The sequence below is a fragment of the Mus musculus genome, chromosome 8 (assembly GCF_000001635.26).
Source record: "Mus musculus strain C57BL/6J chromosome 8, GRCm38.p6 C57BL/6J".
In the NCBI taxonomy this organism is placed as follows: Eukaryota; Metazoa; Chordata; class Mammalia; order Rodentia; family Muridae; genus Mus; species Mus musculus.
This window is the reverse complement of record NC_000074.6, coordinates 117,081,693-117,101,295: the sequence shown is the minus strand read 5'-3', so window position 1 is coordinate 117,101,295 and position 19,603 is coordinate 117,081,693. Positions and strand designations below refer to the sequence as shown.

Here is a 19,603-nt window from a genome sequence, read left to right as displayed (position 1 = left end):
GCTTGGCATAAGAGAGGAATTCTTTTCACTTGAAATGTAAACTCTCAGGCCTGACCACACACTTCCTATAAACATGGAGCTATGGGATCCCAGAGCACTGGAGGCCCTGAGAGAAAGTAGCTCTGGAAATGCTCAAGGCTGATGCTGGAGCCTTACAGTCACCAAGCCACTGCTTGCCTGCTGACACAAGTCCTACACCCCATATGAAGGGACACAGTAGACAGAAATCTCCTGCTTGGTGTCTTCAAGAACTGGGTCAAGTCTGAAAGCTTTGTGATTAAGGCAGGAATGTGGGTATATACATACAAAAACCAAACACACATGTGTGCACCCATCTACTCTGACACACACTACACATACTTGTGCATTCCCACATATCCCAGCATGCAACACATGCATACATGTACATCCACATTCCCCAACATGTACACACACACATACACCCACATTCTTAGACACACACCACACACATTTGTGTATACTCACACACTCCAATACACACCACACATGCTGTTTACACCCATACACCCTGACTCACACCACACATACAGTGTCTACCTATACTTCTAACACACACATGTGCACCCCTTACTGCCCCCAACATGCACCACACATATATACACACACATACACACACAACACACACTACATATACTTGTGTGTACCCATAAACCCAGACACACACGCATACACTACATCCCCCCATGAGAGTATCACACCACACCACACACTCTTGCACATGCACACCATCACTCAAATCCCAGTGGCGTGACTTTGTCTCCCAGAAACAGTCTCTTTGCTGAGAGAGACCTGACATCACCCACTGCCAACCGCTTTAAGCAAAGCTCTCTATTGTGACGTCCTTTTAGATTTAGACAGAGGAACCCACTATCTACCCTTCTCTACCTTCCCTCCTCTCTGCTGCTTCTCTTTATCCAGTCTTTGCTAGGTTTTGCTTTTGTTTTTACACAGAGTGTTGATATGTAGTCCTGGCTGTCCTAGAACTCACTTTGTAGACCAGGCTGGACTTGAACTCACAGAGACCCAGCTGCTTCTGTGTAGCTGGACTTTTGGCTACTTTGTAGGTTCTTTCTTTCACCTTCTTCTTCTCTTTAACCCTGTAACACTAGGTAGGAGAGAAGAAAGGATAGAAGGGAAATGGGGTGACAATATTGTTAGACGTCTTTCTGCTGATTAGGAGCATTGAGTTCTTTGGGGCAAGTTGACCGATGTCAGGATATCTAACTTCTTCTTTTTGTCTCTTTGTGCATGACAACTCAACAAACCATAACCAATGGCATCCAATCACCAACCAAACAGCCAGGACCCTAGCATTTATAGACCCTCTGACAAGTCCCCAGAACTCCAAACATCACACAATTGCAGAATTATCTGCAGCTGGTAAAACCATGCCCCTGCTATAGCACCAGACAAATCATAGTCACCTGCTGTGAAGCAGCCTCATATCCCAACACCTGGAATTAAAACAAAAACATAGTCCCATAATATCCCTGTGTTTTTAAAGAAACCAAAATTCTCACTACACACTTCTGCTTCCCAGGTGCTGAGATTAAAGGTGTGCACCACCACACCATCCTGGCCCTCAATTTCTTAAAAGCGACATGCGCTAATAAAACAATCAGTTTCAAAGCACGGAAACCATTACGAAATGCCTGTAAATGAAAAGATGCCCAACCTCACTAGCCATCAGAAGAATGAAATCAAAGCTACACTGAGAGTTCATCTAACCTCAGAGAAAATGGCAGTCATGAAACCTACAAGGGCTGGCCAGGATCCACTCCAGTGGGAATGAAAACCAGTCTGACCACTCGAAGTCAGTTTGAGGTTCCTCAAAAAGTAAAAAATGAAGGCTGGAGAGGAATGCTTGGTGCTCTTACAGAGGACCTGAGTTCAGTGCCTAGCACCTATGTTGGGTGGTTCCTAAGCACCTGTAACTCCAGTGCCCTCTTTTGGACTCCTGGGGTACTGCACCCACATGCACATACCCACACACAGATGTAAGAACATATACATCATTAAAAATAAATCTTAAAAAAAAAAAACTCATAAAACTAGATCTACCACATGACCCAGCTACACCCCCCTGGCTGTTTATACATCCTGGGAACACCAGCATGTCCGTGTTTACTGCAGCTCTTTCACAATAGCTGTCCTGGGACCCACTTAGGTGTCCAACATCTGAGGAACGGGTAGGGAAAATACAGTGTGTGCATACAATTCAACTTCCTTTCAGTTGTAAAGAACGAAGTTATGTCAAGTGCAGAGAGATGGACGGAGGCGGGGACTTTTATTAAATGAATTAAATCAGCCTCAGAAAGATGAATATTGTATGTTTCCTCTCATTTGTGATCCCTGGATCTTATAGAATAACATAAAATCATATACATATGCATACATACATGCATACACATGTACACACATACATATATAGAGTATACAGAGTCACTTAAAATAATATACATATACATACGTATATATGCACATACAATACATATATATGTCCGTGCGTATGTATATATACATGATATACACATAGAGTCACATAAAATCATATACATACATATATATGCACACACACATATGTAACAAAAGTAGAAGTGAAACTGTCTAGGAGACAAAAGAGAGAGGTGAGAAGAAGAGTGTGTAAAAAAAATGGAAGATGGCTTCAACATGATACACACCTGTATGAGAGTTATTAAAATAAATAAAACAGAAATCTAAAGAATGAAAGACCCCCACAAAGTACTCAAAACAAAATGAACATTCCCCCCCCCCATTTTCTTCTTTATCCCTTGACCCCAATTTCCCTGCACATGTCTCTTTTGAATTAGGTAGGAGGAACTTGATATTCTGTGTTTCTACCTCCGTTGTTACACAGTGGTGAGCCATTGGGGGTCCCAAAGGAGACGAGAGGCCTGGCTGGCAATCTGAGGACCCTTAGAGGACTGGGTTGCCGATGGGAGAGACACACAGCCATGATGGTTAGGGCAAGTGGTGTGCCCAGCTTGCTTCTTCTTAGTCTAGCCTTTTCTGGTTTTGATTAGAGAGGCATGTCTGAGTTCCCAGTTTGCCCCCTTTCTGGGTGTTGCTCATCCCATGGAGATTTCATCATAAGATGAAATGATGAGAAACCCTGGCCCCTTTCCAAAGAATCGTTTGCAGTGGGGCTGCATGAATCTTTCACTGGAATCCAACGGCATCTGAACCCTGCAGCACCCGTGTGACGGGAGGGACTTTGTAAGCCTTACTCAGCTAAAGCTTTGGGGGGTTGTGTGACTGGTTACAGTGGCATTATAGAGTCCTTGTAAGACTGTAAATCCTGGTTTGAGACAGGGAGGTGGCCAGGAGCCAAGGGTACAGCCACCTTCTGAAATCGTGTGAAAGCACGGCACTGTGTTCTCCCCAGAGCTTCCAGAAGAAAAGCAACCCTGCCAATACTTTGGGCATCTCCCCAGTGAGATCAGTTTCAGACTTCTGACCCTCCAGAATGGACAGAGGAAAAAAAACTCCTATTGCTTCAGGCCACGGAGTCAGTCAGCCTGGTATCGGTTACCATGACAACAGCAAACTCATGCCAGGCTCTTACCATCTCTGATGGAGAAACTGTGGAGAAGGGCCAGGCCATCAAACCAATGGTTGTACTTGCTCTCTCCCACTGTGTGCATCCCGGGCCCGTTTCGGAGCAGGGTCCCCTGCAGCCATGCTGGAATGCTGCCTGTGGAAGGATAAACTGTTTAGTTGCCAGATTCCATGGCCAGACTGAAAAGTCTCGGAAAGAAAGGGGTGGGGGTGGGGGGATGGAATGTGGGAGGGTCATAAAAAAGGAACTAAGTGCACGGAATATACTATTCATTATCTGTCCGTGTATTCCACGGTCCTATCTAGAAAAGGTATAATAGGGCAGGCAGTTTGCTAGCACTGAAGAGGACCAAGGAGGACAGACGCTGTCCCTACTCTGAAGTCGCCCGCTGTCCATTAAGAGATGGACAAATAGGCTCTCCAAATACATTTTGCCAGAAGCAGCGCTGCAGCCCTGAGCTGTGCAGAACAGAAGTGCCTTGCCTGGCTAAGAGCTGGGAAGCAGTGGCTTTCTGGAGGTGACAGGCAGAGTCTTGAGGGAGAACGTTTGCTTCACCACATGAGAGAATATTCTAGAGGCTGGGGAGATGGTTCGGTGGATAAAGTGCTTACCACACAAGCAGGAGGTCCTGAGCTGGCCTTCCAAACCCATGTGACAAAAGGTCAGCCATGAGAGATAACATGGGCTTGTTATCCCAGTGCTGGGGAGGCAGAGGCAGGAGGATTCCTGGGACTTGTTAGTCAGTCTAACTGGTAAGTTCCAGGTTGGTGAGAGGTCTTGCTTCAAGTAATGAGGTGAATGTGGACTTGAGGGTGGCACCTGAGCCTTAGCGTGTTTGAGTTTGAAGGATCACTTTCAGGAGCGCTCTCCATCAACTATCTATGAAGAGAGAGCCACGGGGAGCAAGCTGGTAAGCACCCCCCATGGCCTCTGCATCAGCCCCTGCTTCCAGGTTCCTGCCCTGAGTTCCTGTCCTGACTTCTTAGATGATGAACAGGGATGCAGAGAGTGGAAGCCAAGCCCTTTCCTCCCCCAAGTTGCTTTGTTCAGGGTGTTTTGTCACAGCGATGGTAACCCTGACTGAGAGACATCTATCTTGTCTTACGAAAACTTAAAGAGAGAGGGTTTGGAAAGATGGTGCAGTGCCTAAGAGCACACACTGCTTCCAGTTCCTGAGGGCCTGAGTTCAGTTCCCACTACCCACTGTAATCATAAGTGCCTGAAAGAGGCTTGCAGCCAAGCCTGACAACCTGGGTTCCATCCCTGGGACCGACATGATGGCGAGAAGCAGCTCCTACAAGTTGTCCTCTGGTCTCCCCCACTTGCACCGTGGCTATCGGAGCATTCCCAACACTCCTCTGGAGACAGTGAGAAAGGATTGCTCTCCCCGTGGACACCGAGTTACCGTGTAGAAACATACCCTATTGGTTACAGAGACTGTTTCTGGATACTGGCTCATCCTGTTGCCATATATGGGTTTCCAGGCTTCCAAAAGCAACTTCTAACATGGGGCAGGGGAGGTGGAGGTGGGAGTGGGGGTGAGGGATAAAGGGAGGGGGAGGGGGTGAGGAAAATGCCCATCTAAATACAGAAGTCTCACCTGTCACTTTGGCCTGAACTGGCTCCAGCTGTTCTTTCTTATTCTGGCCAAATATTATCTCCATGGAACCGGTGAGCGGCAGCAAGGGGGTTGTTACTGGAATAGACAAAGCCGTGTGTGCTCAAAGCCTCCTGTCTTCCTGCTCTTTGCTCCTTGACATCATCCTTGGTCCCTGTACACTCCGTCTCTTCCTCTGTGTCCCTTCCCCAAGCTGACCGGTGCTTCTGCCTGCTGCCGGAAGCTGCTGGGTAATTTATACAGTGTGTGTGTGTTAGGTCAAAGGTCAGTTCCCAAGCCATGTGTTACTGCTAATCTTTAATCCCATTAGTGTTTTTCCAACTCCTCCGCTCTGATTTCACTTTTAGCTTAGCCAAGGAAGGCTCCGCTCTGAGTCGGAAGAGATGATTTGGCGCGTTCTGCTGAGTTTGCCCGAGCTAGCCCATCCTGAGAACTGGATGCATTTATGGTTAGAGCAGAGAGAACAGCATTTGGGATCAGCAAAGGCTCTTCAAGCGAGGGGACCATCAAAGACATTGACCGCACTATTGCAAGTTGTGGGCTGGTGACATCTTTGCCTTCTGCAAACAGAGAGAGAAGGCTTTGATTTTAACCTGGGGCTTGGTTCGTTCCCACTCTTAAAAAAAATCCTATCAACGGACACTTGATTGGTTTTCTTTTTGGAAGGAGGGCTCAAAGATGTGTCATGTGCCCATTTAAAAAGCAAAGATGGGGAAGACAAAGACTTGGCTTTTTCGGGAACCAAAGAACAATTAAAACACAAAACAACGTCAGGGCCTGTGCACAAGCGAGGCTTTGAATTCTGCCCAGAGCACCCGAATGAATTCCAGAGCTGGGAGGCAGAGACAGGAGGATCCCTGAGGCCTTCTGCATAGCCAGTCCATCGGGAACCCTTCAGTTCAACTCAGACTGATAAGAGGGAGGACCCAAAGACTAAAATCCACACTGCATTTTTGAGAGCATAGGGTGGGAATTGGGGGATTCTCGGTTCCTGCTGCTCGAAGTGACGCCCTCAGCCAGGAGAGCAGCAGAAGGCTTCCACACTCCACCACATATACAGGAATCAAAACACCACAGGACACCTCGTGAATATGTATGATCTCCCTGTCTTATGTAATTAAAGAAATTATAAAACTAAAGATGCTTTGGGATTGGAGACAGGGATCAGTCAGTAGAGTATTCTACTTGCCAAAGAAAGACCCTGAGATCAACTCTCAGGACTCAGGGTTAAAAAAAAGGGTGGGGGAGCCAAGCCAAGCCTGGTGCTGGTACTGCCTGCTGTCTGCTGTCTGCTGTCTGCTGTCTGCTGCCTGCTGCCTGCTGCCTGCTGCCTGCTGCCTGCTGCCTGCTGCCTGCTGCCTGCTGCATGTATACAATCCCAGTACTCAGGAGGTTGAGGCAGGCAGCTCCTTAGCTGATGGCCAACCAGCTTAGCCCCTTGGTGAGTTCAAAAATAAATAGATAAGATGGATGGTACCAGAAAAGGCAACTGCCAAAGTTGTCCTCTGGCCTATAGACAAGCTCACACACACACACACACACACACACACACACACACACACACACACACACACACACACGAGAGAGAGAGAGAGAGAGAGAGAGAGAGAGAGACAGACAGACAGACAGACAGACAGACAGAGTTTGAGGAGAGAGGGAGAGAGCCACAGGGCTTGCCTTCACATAGCCCAACTGTGGAGGTAGGAGGGTGAGAGCTGAGCAGAGAGTCGTTCAGGGTTTTAGAACGTTCTAGAACAGGCTGTGCTTCCTCCCCTGGCTGCATGTTGTCATCACCTGGTGAGAGTTTGCAAAGTGCTGTCACTGGGCTGGGCTCCAGATCCACTGACTCAGAAGCTCAGTGGAATCAGAGGCCCGTGTTTGAGGAATGTCTCTACTGTGCACAGCTGGAGCTGAGGAGCCCATAGCCAGGGAAGAGACGGTGAGTTTGAATGAAATGGGGCTGCAGTTCCTGTAGGCCTGGGCCACGTTACTCTCTCTGAGTCTCTTTTTTTCATAGCTATGAAGCAGGGTGTAAGGCTATCAGAATCCCAAGATCCATTATCTTTTCTCTCTCTTCTAAGGAGGAATTTTTTTCTCTATTCCATATTTCCAGTAAGTCCCATGATAACCTACCTGCTACTTCATGCTGCTGTCATGTCCAAACACATGTATCCATGCCAGAATTATTTATTACAAACCATGAAAAGCTGCATCCTTGTATATCTGGGATACACTAAGAGCTCAGAAGAAAAAAAACTTACACTACTCCCCCCCCCCATAGCAGTTTTGCTAATAGCACTGAGCTAGCAGAAGAGTAAATAATGTCACATGTAACTAAGGGGGCAGAGGCAATTATGACTAACAAATAGTGTAGGGGGCATGTCTTAGTTAGGGTTCAATCGTTATGATAAAACACCATGACCAAAAAGCAAATTGAGGTGGGAAGAGTTTGTTTTGATAAAGATATGTTCCATGTTCGTTATCAAAGGCAGTCAGGACAGGAACTCAAATAGGGCAGGAACCTGGAGGCAGGAGCTGATGCAGAGGCCATGGAGGGGTGCTGCTTACTGACTTGCTCCCCATGGCTTGCTCAACCTGCTTTCTCATAGAATCCAGGACCATCAGCCAGGGTTGGCAGCACCCACATGAGATGGCCCCTCCCCCATCAGTCACTAATAAACAAAAAAATTAAGGTGCATCTTATGGAAGCATTTTCTCCATTGAGGTTCTCTCCTTTAAAATGACTCTAGTTTTAGTGTGATGTAAGAATAACCAATACAGGGTACAATATCAGAAAAGCTAAAACCCGAGAATGGCAAAAGCGTGCATGTGTCCACACACTCAGTTGTTCATTTATCCACTCCATGAGTGAGCCTCCCCTGTCCAGCAGGAGTGTTGCACACTGCAGGCAAATGACAGGCATGGGAAATCCTCAAGACTATGTGCTCAGGGAGGACAGGAGCCAAGACAGCAGGCTTCACCACGGAGCCAAGACCTGTAGGATAATTATGTGCAGCACACCAGAGACGATGAGGAAGGAGGTCCTAACAGAGGAAGAACTGGGCTGTCTCAGGTCCCCCAGAATGGCCCCCATGCAGAGGACTCTGACCATGAGAGGGTTAAGCATTGCTTCTTGTCAGGCTGGAGCCTGAAGGAGAGAATGACTGGCAGGAAAAGAAGGGAGGGAAAGAAGAATTGTCCACAGGTCTTAAGGCATGAAGGCTGGAATTGCTAAGAGGAAAATGAGAAGAGATTGGCCTTGCACAGAAGTACCTTGTGCCAGGACCTTCCGCAGGCTGCTTGGTGCAATCTAGTCACTTATTCCTGAGCTACCTCGACCAGCAAGATGGCTCAGTGGGTAAATGCCCTCACTTCCAAGCCGGAACTCAATTCCTGGGACCCAGATGATGGAAGGAGAAAACTGACCCCCAAAAGTTGTCCTCTGACCTCTGCTCACACTTAGACACACACACACACACACACACCACACCCCTCACACACCACACCACAGACACACCAAAACACACATCACATACACATACACACACACACACACACACACCAAAACACACACCACACCATACCACACCACTCACATACCACACCACACACACACCACACCACTCACCACAATACCACACACATACCATACACACACACCACATACCACACACACACACACACACACACACACACACACACAATATTAAAAAAAGTTTCCTGAGAGTCATGAACAAATGTCCATCCAACCCAGATAAGAACTTATGATTCTAGCTTGGCAAATCCATGATTTTAGGAATGTGGATGAGCCCCCGCTACATCTCCCAAAATCCCTGTGACGCACGGAGGAGAGTTTCCCCATGCATGCTTAGACGGGTTTCCCACCACAGTAACTCGTCTACCTCCTGTATACTACGGGACTACCAGAGACCACATGCAGCTGGAACAGAATTACGTGTCGCTGGTAAGAGGGTACAGGAGGGAGGTTGGCAGGGAGTGGCTGCAACCTCAAGCGGGAGCGTCTGTCATTCCCTTACCCTCTGTGAAGGAATGGCCACAGGCCTGACCTTGTTGAAGACTGACTGAAGGCAGTCACAGCTACTCTGATTAAGGTGGCAGTGGCTGTCGTGCTCAGAGGATAGCGATTCCCAGCAGTTGGACTTCCTCTACAGCACAAACATTCAGTGCTGCCTTAGTGGCCAGACAGATGCCTCGGTGGGATCTGCCTCTGCAAGAGGAATAATGGTTTGACATGTACAAAGCCCCAGTGCGCCCTGGGAGCATCAGGTACTCAGAGGGGTAGCTAGAAGCCTCTATCAACCCCCCTTGGAAGGGAAGAAGACCACGAGAGCTGGGGCTAACGGAAGGGGATTCACTCTCTGTGACTTAGTGACTCAGTGACCTAGTGTCTGTCCTTAGTGTACATCACCTCTGACCCCTCATAGCCAGTACTGCATCCCATGAGTTGTTGAGGAAGCCACTGAGGCCTGGCCAATTTATGCACTTGCGGTAGGGATCATACTCTGTGATGGGGTGGAAATTTTGAACACCTTGGTAATGTGGGCAGTGGAAGGGGTGTTTGTCTCCCATTTTATGGGACAACCTATCCCACAGGTCACAGATTCGTGATGTTAACAAGTAAACGGGGAGAGCTGGGGTGATGCCTCACAGCCAAGCACTGACTATGCAAGCCTGAGGACCCAATTCAATGCCCTGAATTCACATTAAAAGCTAGATGAGAAGCCCGGCATGGTGGCATGCACTTTCAACCCCAGCACTCTGGAGGCAGAGGCAGGCAGATCTCTGTAAGTTCAAGGCCAGCCTGGCTTATATAGTGAGTTTCAGGATATCTGGGAGGCCGAGACAGGAGGATCCCTGGGGCTCATTGGCAACCCAGATTAACCTACTTGGTGAGCTCCAGGCCAGTGAGATCCTGTCTTGAGAATGAAGCAGAACATCACCTAAGATGGGCATCCGGCCTGCACATGCATACACTCACACATACAAGAGCACATGCTTATGGCTAAAATTCCTTTCATGGGGAATGTGGTGGTTTAAATATGCTTGGCCCAGGGAGTGGCTCTATTAGGAAGTGTGGCCTTGTTGGAGGAGGTGTGTCATTATGGGGGCAGGTTTGGAGATCCTCCTCCTGGTTGCCTGGAAGCTAGTCTTCTCCTGTTTCTTCTCCTTCGCCTTTGGATGAAGATGTAGAACTCTCAGCTCTTCCAGTCCCATGCCTGTCTGAATACTGCCATGTTCCTGCCTTGATGATAATGGACTGAACTTCTGAACCTGTATGCCAGCCCCATTTAAATGTTGTTCTTATAAGAGTTGCCTTAGTCATGGTGTCTGTTCACTGCAGCAAAATCCTAAGACAGGGGAAATATCCACAATAGCAAACCCAGGAGCCATTCTACCCAAGTTCCCTCTGGGGAGCCAATGAGCTTATCAGGGCTGCCTTACAGGCCAAGAGGTTACAGTTACAGGCAGGAGGGTGAGTGACCTTAAAGCAGCCACCCTGGAAGGTCTGCTGCCCTCAGTGTGGAGGATGGAGCACCTCCCCCATCCCTCTCCAACTCTAACCCCTACCCACATCCTTTTGCCCCTCTTAGAGACCTTGAGGCCATGTGCAGCTAGGGCAAAACCGTATACAACTGGTTGGGAGGGGTGGTTGGATATACCAGTGAGGGTATTGCAATCCTTCAGGCCCACTCCTTCTGAAATGGACATGGGCAGTCAACAAGCCCAGCTATGATAATCTTTTTGCCAGCAGGTTGATCCTGAAGATGGTGGCAGTTGGGCTCAGAAGTTGGGCCTGTAAGAAAATACATTCTCTCTCTCTTTCTCCTCTCTCTCTCCCTCTCTCTCTCTCTTTCTTTCTCTCCATGTGTGTGTGCACACACATGCACACACACATATACACAAAGTAAAAGCTGAAATCAGCAGGCCATGCACATTGTGTTATAAAACAACCCCACAGTCCTATTTTGCAACCTTGTATCTCTTACTAGAAGTCGTTGCCCACTACGAGTGAATGCTACCCTCCCTGTTGGAGATAGTGTTATCATATCTAAATTACTTTGCAGTTTTCCAATTAAGTTAAGTTCTAGATGGTGCTGCTAATTAGCCAGGGTGATAAGCTGGGCAGATAAGGTCCGCATCTTGGTTTTCGGGTTTAAAGGTGAAAGGCAAAGTCCCCCACCCAGGCCCTTATGGAAAGAGAACAGAGTGTGTGACACACAGTGGGTGATCAGTAGACACTTGGTGCACAGACACGTGTCTGTAGCTTATCATGCCGTGGCCACTGCACTAGGGTCTTTGTGAGTCCTTTACAGAGTACCACAAAGTGGTCAGCCTAAAAGCAGGAATCTACCCTCCATGCTGGAGATCACAAGTTGGCTACCAAAGCGTCAACAGGGCCATTGGTTTTCAGAGGGTTTGAAGGATTGTTCTTTCTGCTTTCCCTAGCTTCTATCATGTGCATGCAACCTTGGTGCTCCTCCATGTCTACGAGTTTGGACATTCTTCCACTCTCAATGAAACATTCTTCCACTCTCCCTTCTGTGTAGCTATGACCAAGTTTCACTACTAGGGCCCTGGTCAGGGTACTGGTCAATCTACCCTTGTGTAGTCTCGTCTTAAGCTGATCACATTGCAAAGCTGGTCCCAGAGAATGTCACACTTCAAGGTGCCGCAGATCTTCCTGAAGGACACAACTCAACTCACAACCCCGAGAGAGGGATGGCAGGGTAAACCTGGGTGAAGGCGACGACCACAGCTTCATCCTTGCAACCATCTGCTTTTAGCTTCCCCAGAGCTCTCTCCTGCCCTCTTTGGAAGCTTGCTGATCCCTTCAAACCATGCCAAGATGGGAGAAGATCCTGCTGCTATGAGGACAGGAGGACAGGAAAGAAGTCAGTCGGCTCTTGTGAGACTGGCAGGAAGAGGCCAGTGTTAGAGTTGTCAGGGGAAAACATGTGGGCCCACAAGGCAGCAAGCCCTGAAGAGACACAATCTTCATTGAGGAAACAGCATGTCCGAAAGCTGAGGTGGGATTGTGTTGTGACCTCCACATCTGTGGAGGGTGACTGGGGTGGCTGTAGGTCGTTTTGTTTTGTTTTGTTTTGTGTTGTTTTCTGTGTGCGGAGCTACCAATGAGAAGCAAGGCTTCAACTCTGTGAGATGGTGACCCCTCCAATCAGTTCTGCCCCCAGTGCCAACCTCCACCTTTGTCACAATCTCTGAGAGAGAGAGAGAGAGAGAGAGAGAGAGAGAGAGAGAGCACTGTATATATGTGCGTATGGGTAAAGGCCAGAGGACAACCTTGGGTGTAATTTCCCAGGTGATGAACAATTTGGTTTTTTTTTCAAACATGTCTATCTCTGGTCTGAAACTTGCCTGGTCAGCAAGCGCCAGAGGTCTGCCTGTCTCTGTATCCCTGGCACTGGGATTGCGAGCAATCCTCACCACGCCCAAACCCTGCCTCATTCTGTGTGATCAGTCTTTCAAAGTTCAGGTTATCCTGTGAGATCTGGCAGCAAACACAAACTAGCAAAGCTGAAGGACTCATCTATACATGGGTCTTAAAAAAAATCACAAGAGGGCTGGTGAGATGGCTCAGCCACCAAGCCTGATGTCTGAGCTTGATTGATAGAAGAGAAACAACTCCTGCATTTTGTCTTCTAACATCCACTCATGTGCTAGAACATGCACATGTATGCACACATATGCACATACATGTACACATACAAGTACATACATGAACACACACAGTTACACACAGAGACTAAATGAAAGGCTGGAGAGAAACAACTGTAAGTTGTTTTCTGATAACCACTCATGCACTATGGCAGACACATGTGCACACACATACACACACATACATACACACACACTAACACACACATACACACATACACACATACACACACACACTAACACACACACATACACACACATATACACACACACATACACACACACATACACACACATACACACACATATACACACACACACACACACACACACACACACACACTGAAAGACTGGAGAGATGGCTCATCAGTTAAGAGTGCCTCATCACTGCCTGTAACTCCAGTGTGAGGAAATCTGATGCTCTCCTTTGTCATGTGGCTCACATGTGGCACATAGACACGAATGCAAGGAAAGCACTCACACACATAAAATAAATCCTATCTCCTTTTAAATAAATCAAGAGAATTCCACTCACCATTCCAAAGGCTATGTTAGTGCCAGTTTCTCCTCAGAGGCTTCCAAATGTTGACTTGAAGAACACAGGAAGGTGCCCCAAGCATTGCCCATCTGGGGGGCATGTATTCTAGGACCAGTCTGCCAGGGGATTGGTGAGATTGGAGACACAAGCTATGGGGGAGTTGGGGGGGCAGGGAATTAATTAGTTTAAATGGATCATTGAGTTCACAGTGAGAATCACAGGGGTGTTCAAACCAGGTGGTCCTGCTGTCCCAGTTCTGGGAGTATGCCTGTGTGAACCGGTCACTCCCAATCAGAGTATACCAGAAATAGGACCCAAGACAGATTTCCTCGGAGGTGAATTCATGAGATTCTGGCAGGGGCTGAGGAAGTTCATCAAGGCAAGGGATTATCAGTAACACAATGGTGGCATGCCTAACAGGCACTGGGATGGTTACAAGTGGCCTTTAGATGCTGTTTGTAAGATGTTGTGAACAGTGGCAAGAAGACATGAATGACACAGTATTAAACCCATACAGTAACTTGGTCTGGTTAGGGTGGCCCCTGCCTCCAAGGTGTGTATGAGGAAGTCAAATTGTATCTGTTCCCCTTCTCACTGCTGAGGTAAACCACATGACAGAAATTAACTTGAGGAAGGGTTTGTGTTGGCTCACAGTTGGAGGGACAACAGTCCATCATGGTGTGGGAAGGCATGGCAGCAGGAGCAAGAGGCAACTGTCATGTGGTACTCACAGCCAGGAAGCAGAGAGAGATGGATGCTGGTACTCAACTTGCTGGTTCTCCTTTATATTTGGTCTGGGACATTCAGGGTGGGTCTTCCCTGCTGTCAATTAACCTAATTTAGATCCCTCACAGACACACCCAGAGTTTGTCTTCTAGGTGATTCTAGATCTTGTCAAGTTGACACTATTGATCACACACAAGGTAAAGGCCCACTGACTCTGGCTGGTCATGTTTGAGTTCTCCTGAGAAATGCTGACCTCCGGTCCTGCCACACATGAGAAGGAGGCCAAGAACCCCATTGGTTGTCCGTAGGAGAGATGCTTGGGCATCACCATGGCAACAACCATGACCACAATTCTTAACAACACAGAGAAGGCTTTCGGGCTATGCCAGATGGAATGCAGAACACAGTGTGGGGCACACGTACTGTGTCTGGATAGCACCTACCCTCAAGAGAACATGGTCACAAGGCCCATTTCTGTGAGGCAAACATGTTAGGGTGATAGAAGAATTCAAGAGATTCTATGACTGATAAACAGGTGTCTGTGGAGGGTCTTCGAGTGGTTTCTGGGTCTCCTCCCACATAGATTGCTTGCAGGAGACCCTGCCTTGTGTTGGCTTCAGGGGAACCCAAGCTAAAATAGGTATCATCCCCAGAATGGATACTGGGGTCACAGGATGCACCTATTATAGCAGTTCTTTTTGAGCCATGTGTTTGTGCATGCACATGGGTGTGGAGACCAGAGAACAAGTTTGCGTGCTTCCCTGCTCCTTTTTCTTTTTAAACCAGGTTGGATTTCTCTCACTGATCTGGAGCTCACAAAATTCGCCGGCCAGTGAGCCCCAGGCATCTGCCTCTCTCCAGGGTTGGGATTATACCATGTAGCACCAAAGCTGTCTTTTCTACATAGGCGCTAGGGCCCAAGCTCGGTCCTCATGCTTGTTGGCAAAGCACTTAACTAACAGCCATCTCCCCATTGCCTAATTAGAGGTCATTTTAGAGCCTTAGAGGACCCATGCTCTTTTTAGACCAAACAAGCTGCCTTTCTGCCCTCTGTGTTTGCTGAGCTACAGGCTCAGATGGCTGAGCCGGTCAATAGCAATATGCTCATATGAGGCCAGTTGTGTCCTGGCTACTAGATATGTGGCTCTCACAGACACGGAGGCTAAGGGACATTGAGAACCGGTGATTTCACCAAGACGGATCCCAAGGCTGGCAACTTACACTTTATCAGAATTCAAAGAATTCGAAGATGGAAGTTAGCCTGCAGATTCTCATGTGTCCTCTGAAGTCCCCAAGCTCATCTCATTAGAAGCATAAACTAAGCCCTTACCCAGGAGATATGCTATCATTGCGTGCGGCCTTTCACATAGTTTGCTGATGGAAGTCACTAGAAGTTTGTCCTCTGCAGATAACAGGCCAGTTCTGCCCCGTCTGCATTCCAGCCCTGAATCACACAGTGACACCATATCCTGCCCTGCCCCCGACTCTGTCCCTCTTCTATCTGGCAGCTCAGCTCCACTGCTCGGGGCTCTGAGAGGTTTGCAGAAATGGGGGTGGATGGGGAAGGATCAGCCTCAGAAACTGAAAGTCGGGGTCAAGTGGACACCTATTAAATCCTGCAATGAGCATGGGACAGACATGGCTAAAGGGACCGCGTCTCATCCCCCAAGGAACTCAGAAATACAGCCTGAATGTTTCCTAGGTGGAGAGGGAGAAAATGAGCTTTATCCCCATAAAGGCTGCAGGGACTTAAAAAGAGCAGTGTTAGGTGTGTCCAACCAGTGGTCTGGACCACATGTGACCAAGGCTAGCTATGAATATAGCCCAACATGGAATCATAAGCTTTGGGGCTGGTGAGATGGTTCAGTAGACAAAGGAGTTTGCTGCTCATACCTGATGGCATGAGATTGATTCCCTGGAACCCATGGAGAGGTGGAACTGACTTCACAAAGTTGTCCTCTGATCTCTACATATGTGTAGTGGCATGTACAACCCACTGCTGCCACAATTACCATAACCACCACCGCCACTGCCAGCACCACCACAACTATTAAATGTAGGGCCTCCAAGATAGCGCAGTACAAGGGAACTTGCCACCAAGCCTGACAACCTGAGTTCATTTCCCCGGGACTCACAAGATGAAAGGAGAGAACCAACTCCCCCTGTGTGCACACAATGCAAATAGTAAATAAACATAAAATTAAAAGTACACAAGTTGGGGCTGGAGAGATGGCTCAGCAGCTAAGAGCACTGGCTGCTCTTCCAGAAGACCCCGGTTTAATTCCCAGTAACCAGATGGTAACTCAGAACTGTCTGTAACTCCAAGATCTAACACTTCACACAGACACATGAGCAGGCGAAACACTAATGCACATAAAATAAATAGATAGAAAGTGTCTATAAAAAAGTACACAAGTCTAAAAAATGTAACCTTGTTTAAAATATTAAGGTATTACATGCTTTTCTTTTCTTTTTTTTTTTTTTTTTTTTTTGGCAATGTTTTTGTGACACACTTGTGAAGCCGGTACTGTGAACTTTGTTTTTTTGCTGTTTTTACAGCACTGGAGAGTGAATTCAGGGCCTTCTCCATCCCCTGCTGAGTGTGAACATTGTAGAGTAGAGAGTCACGTTACATCAAAAGGTCGCATGTGCCTATGAGTACACACTAGGACATGTGTGAGTCTAGAGAGCATGACATTTGGTGAGACAAGCCAGACACAGCTCATGACAAACTGGAAGATTCCAGAAGGGGCAAATCTAGAGGCAGAAATGTAGATCTGTAGTCGCCAGTAGAGATGAGGAGAAAGGAGATAAAAGGTGATAATTATAGATGGAGCTGGGGAGAGATCGGTTGGAAATGTCTCTGTCACAGAAGCAACAGGACCCAAGCTCTAGCTCCAAACCCATGTCAGAGCTGAGGCAGTGACAGTGTGTCTATAATCCCAGCCCTGGGGAGACAGGAGGATTCCTGCTCATCACTGGCCAGTCAGTCTAGCTGGCTAGTGAGCTTCAAGTTCAGTGAGAGAGCCTCTCTCAGAAACTGAAGCGGGAGGCTGGAGAGACAATTCAGGGAGTGAAGGCTCCCACAGCGGAAGGGAGAGAACTGACTTATCCAAGCTGTTCTCTGCTCAGGCCTGAGGAGTGAAGTTTGAAACCCATGGAGAGGGGGGACTGACCTCTCCACACACACAGACACACACACACAGACACACATCGAGACATGCATAGACACAGACACACAGACATACACAGAGCCACACACACACACACACACACACATAGACACAGACATACAGAGACACACACATAGACACAGACATATAGAGACACACACATAGACACAGATACACACGCACACAGACACACACATAGACACAGACACACACATATACACACACAAACACAGATATATACAGACACAGACATACACAGAGACACAGACACACACACACACACACACACATAGACACAGACACACACACAGACACATACAGACACACACACACAGACATACACACAGACACATACAGACACAGACACACACAGAGACACAGACATACACACAGACACATACATACAGACACACACACACAGACAAACATACACACAGACACACACAGAGATACAGACACACAGACACACAACACAGACACACAGGGACATACACACACACACACACTCACACACACACAGGTAGAGGTGTAATGACATCTTTTTACGGCAGGAAGCTGAGGCAGCAGAGAGCCTGCAGAACGCTTGTCCCTTCCTCCCACCTTGCCTTAGGATTGTTTGTTATGTCTTACTAGAATCTTGCTGTGCTGGGATTATATCCGCACACTACCACATCTGGACTATTACCGGGTTCTGGGGACCAAACTCAGGCTTGTGTGGCTTGTGTTTTACCCTGAGTCATCTCCCCAGTCTCAAGAAGTAGTTTTGAGTTAAGCCCTGAAGGAGGAGAAGTGGGCCGGAAGGACTGACATCTTGTCCGGGGCCAGACTAGACAGAGTCTTGTGTACAAAGATAAGAGCTTTTCGTTTTACCACAGATCCTGGCCACACTCCAGACGGCCTGGGTGATGGCTGAGGATGGATAGTTTATAAAAGTTATTTGATGACATGAAATAAATCTTGTAGGGATGTTTTATCCTCCGGTCAGCATAAATGATGACATGATGTGTCGGAAGGGGACCTGCCTGTCCCACGAGACGGGAAGACGGTTATCACCTGGGGGCAGATGTCCTTCCACACAATAGGACTGCATAAGGGTACCACTCTGAATGTGTGCCATCCTATAACTAACCTTCTATGCGAGTTGTATCACATACCTCCCGCATGAAGAAACACTGGGCGTTCAGGTAATGGCTCCCCCCAAAAAGAAAAAAAGAACAGTAAAGAATCTGTCAGACAGGCATCATAGCAACCTTATCTTCCTCTACAAGAAATCTGAACATGAATTGCTTTTCAGACAGGCTTTGAACAATTGCCGGGTGAAACCAAAACACAGACACATTCACCCCGTGTATTTTGTCCCATAAACAAGAGTTATTATTTGGTGCAAAATTGGAAAGGAAGATGGATGGTGGGTGGTTGTGGGAATGGCAACATATAAAGGAGTGGGGGCCGATCTCCACCCTGCAGCCCCGGCAGTGGTCCTAGGATGACCATGGCAGGCTTGGTGTTCCTGGGGCTCGCACTGAGCAGTGGAGCCACTGTGGCTAAGTCAGAAGGGGGCAGCCTCTGCTCAAGGAGCCAGGTGTTCTTCAGAGATGCTTGCTATGAGTTTGTGCCGCTGGAACACACCTTCCCCGGCGCCCAGGGCTGGTGTGAAGGGCACGGAGGCCATCTGGCCTTCATTCCCGATGAAGACACCCAGCAGTTCCTGCAAAGGCACATTACCCAGGACAGAGAATGGTGGATCGGACTCACGGGAGGCTCGGGGCACAATGGCACTGTGGGAGGTAGGTGCTGCTTAGCTGGGTCTGATAAAAATTCTTATCACTACTTCTTACTCAGAACCCCAGGGGGCAAATTAACATGTTCTAATTTTCATGGCAAAGAGACCATTAGTTGTTTGGTGCACTGGCTAAAATAATTCATGTATAGTAACAAGCAGAGGGGGTGGTCTAAAAACACACTTATATTTCTCTAGTTCTGGAGTTCATGTTCTCTGTGGTGCAGTGCCTCTGTACGTACATTCTGAGGGCAAACCTTCCCCGGGAGGTTGCCGAGTCTCACACCTGAACACTTCCAACCACCTTCTCAGGCTCTAGAAACTTCTGGAGCAATGCAAGTCACTTCAGAATGAACTCCACGCATGCCTAGACATGGCTTGAGCAGATGCCCTGCGTCATCTACCCATGGGCATCATGGAATGCTCTGGGCTCTACTTTCTGTCACTCCTGGCTAGGTAGCACCACCTT

At 47.8% G+C, this 19,603-nt stretch overlaps 2 protein-coding genes across 4 annotated transcripts in view; one reads left to right on the top strand and one right to left on the bottom strand.

Moving 5' to 3' along the window:
• Bco1 (beta-carotene oxygenase 1) overlaps window positions 1–5,445 on the bottom strand; it is a 37,870-nt gene extending 32,425 nt beyond the window's left edge. For 2 of the 3 annotated variants that reach the window (NM_001163028.1, NM_021486.3), the window contains exons 1-2: window positions 5,202–5,431; window positions 3,608–3,736 (exon numbers count right to left, since the gene is read on the bottom strand). In NM_001163028.1, the coding sequence (NP_001156500.1) occupies window positions 3,608–3,736; window positions 5,202–5,265 (193 nt within the window). In that variant the 5' untranslated portion in view covers window positions 5,266–5,431. Of the gene's footprint in view, window positions 1–3,607; window positions 3,737–5,201 lie in introns of all 3 variants that reach the window. The other variant, XM_011248481.2, reaches the window with a different exon arrangement.
• A 13,401-nt stretch (window positions 5,446–18,846) lies between these two features.
• Window positions 18,847–19,603, top strand: part of Pkd1l2 (polycystic kidney disease 1 like 2) — an 86,771-nt gene continuing 86,014 nt past the window's right edge. Inside the window, exon 1 of the mRNA NM_029686.4 lies at window positions 18,847–19,141. Coding sequence (NP_083962.4) covers window positions 18,847–19,141 — 295 coding nt within the window. The remainder of the gene's footprint in view (window positions 19,142–19,603) is intronic.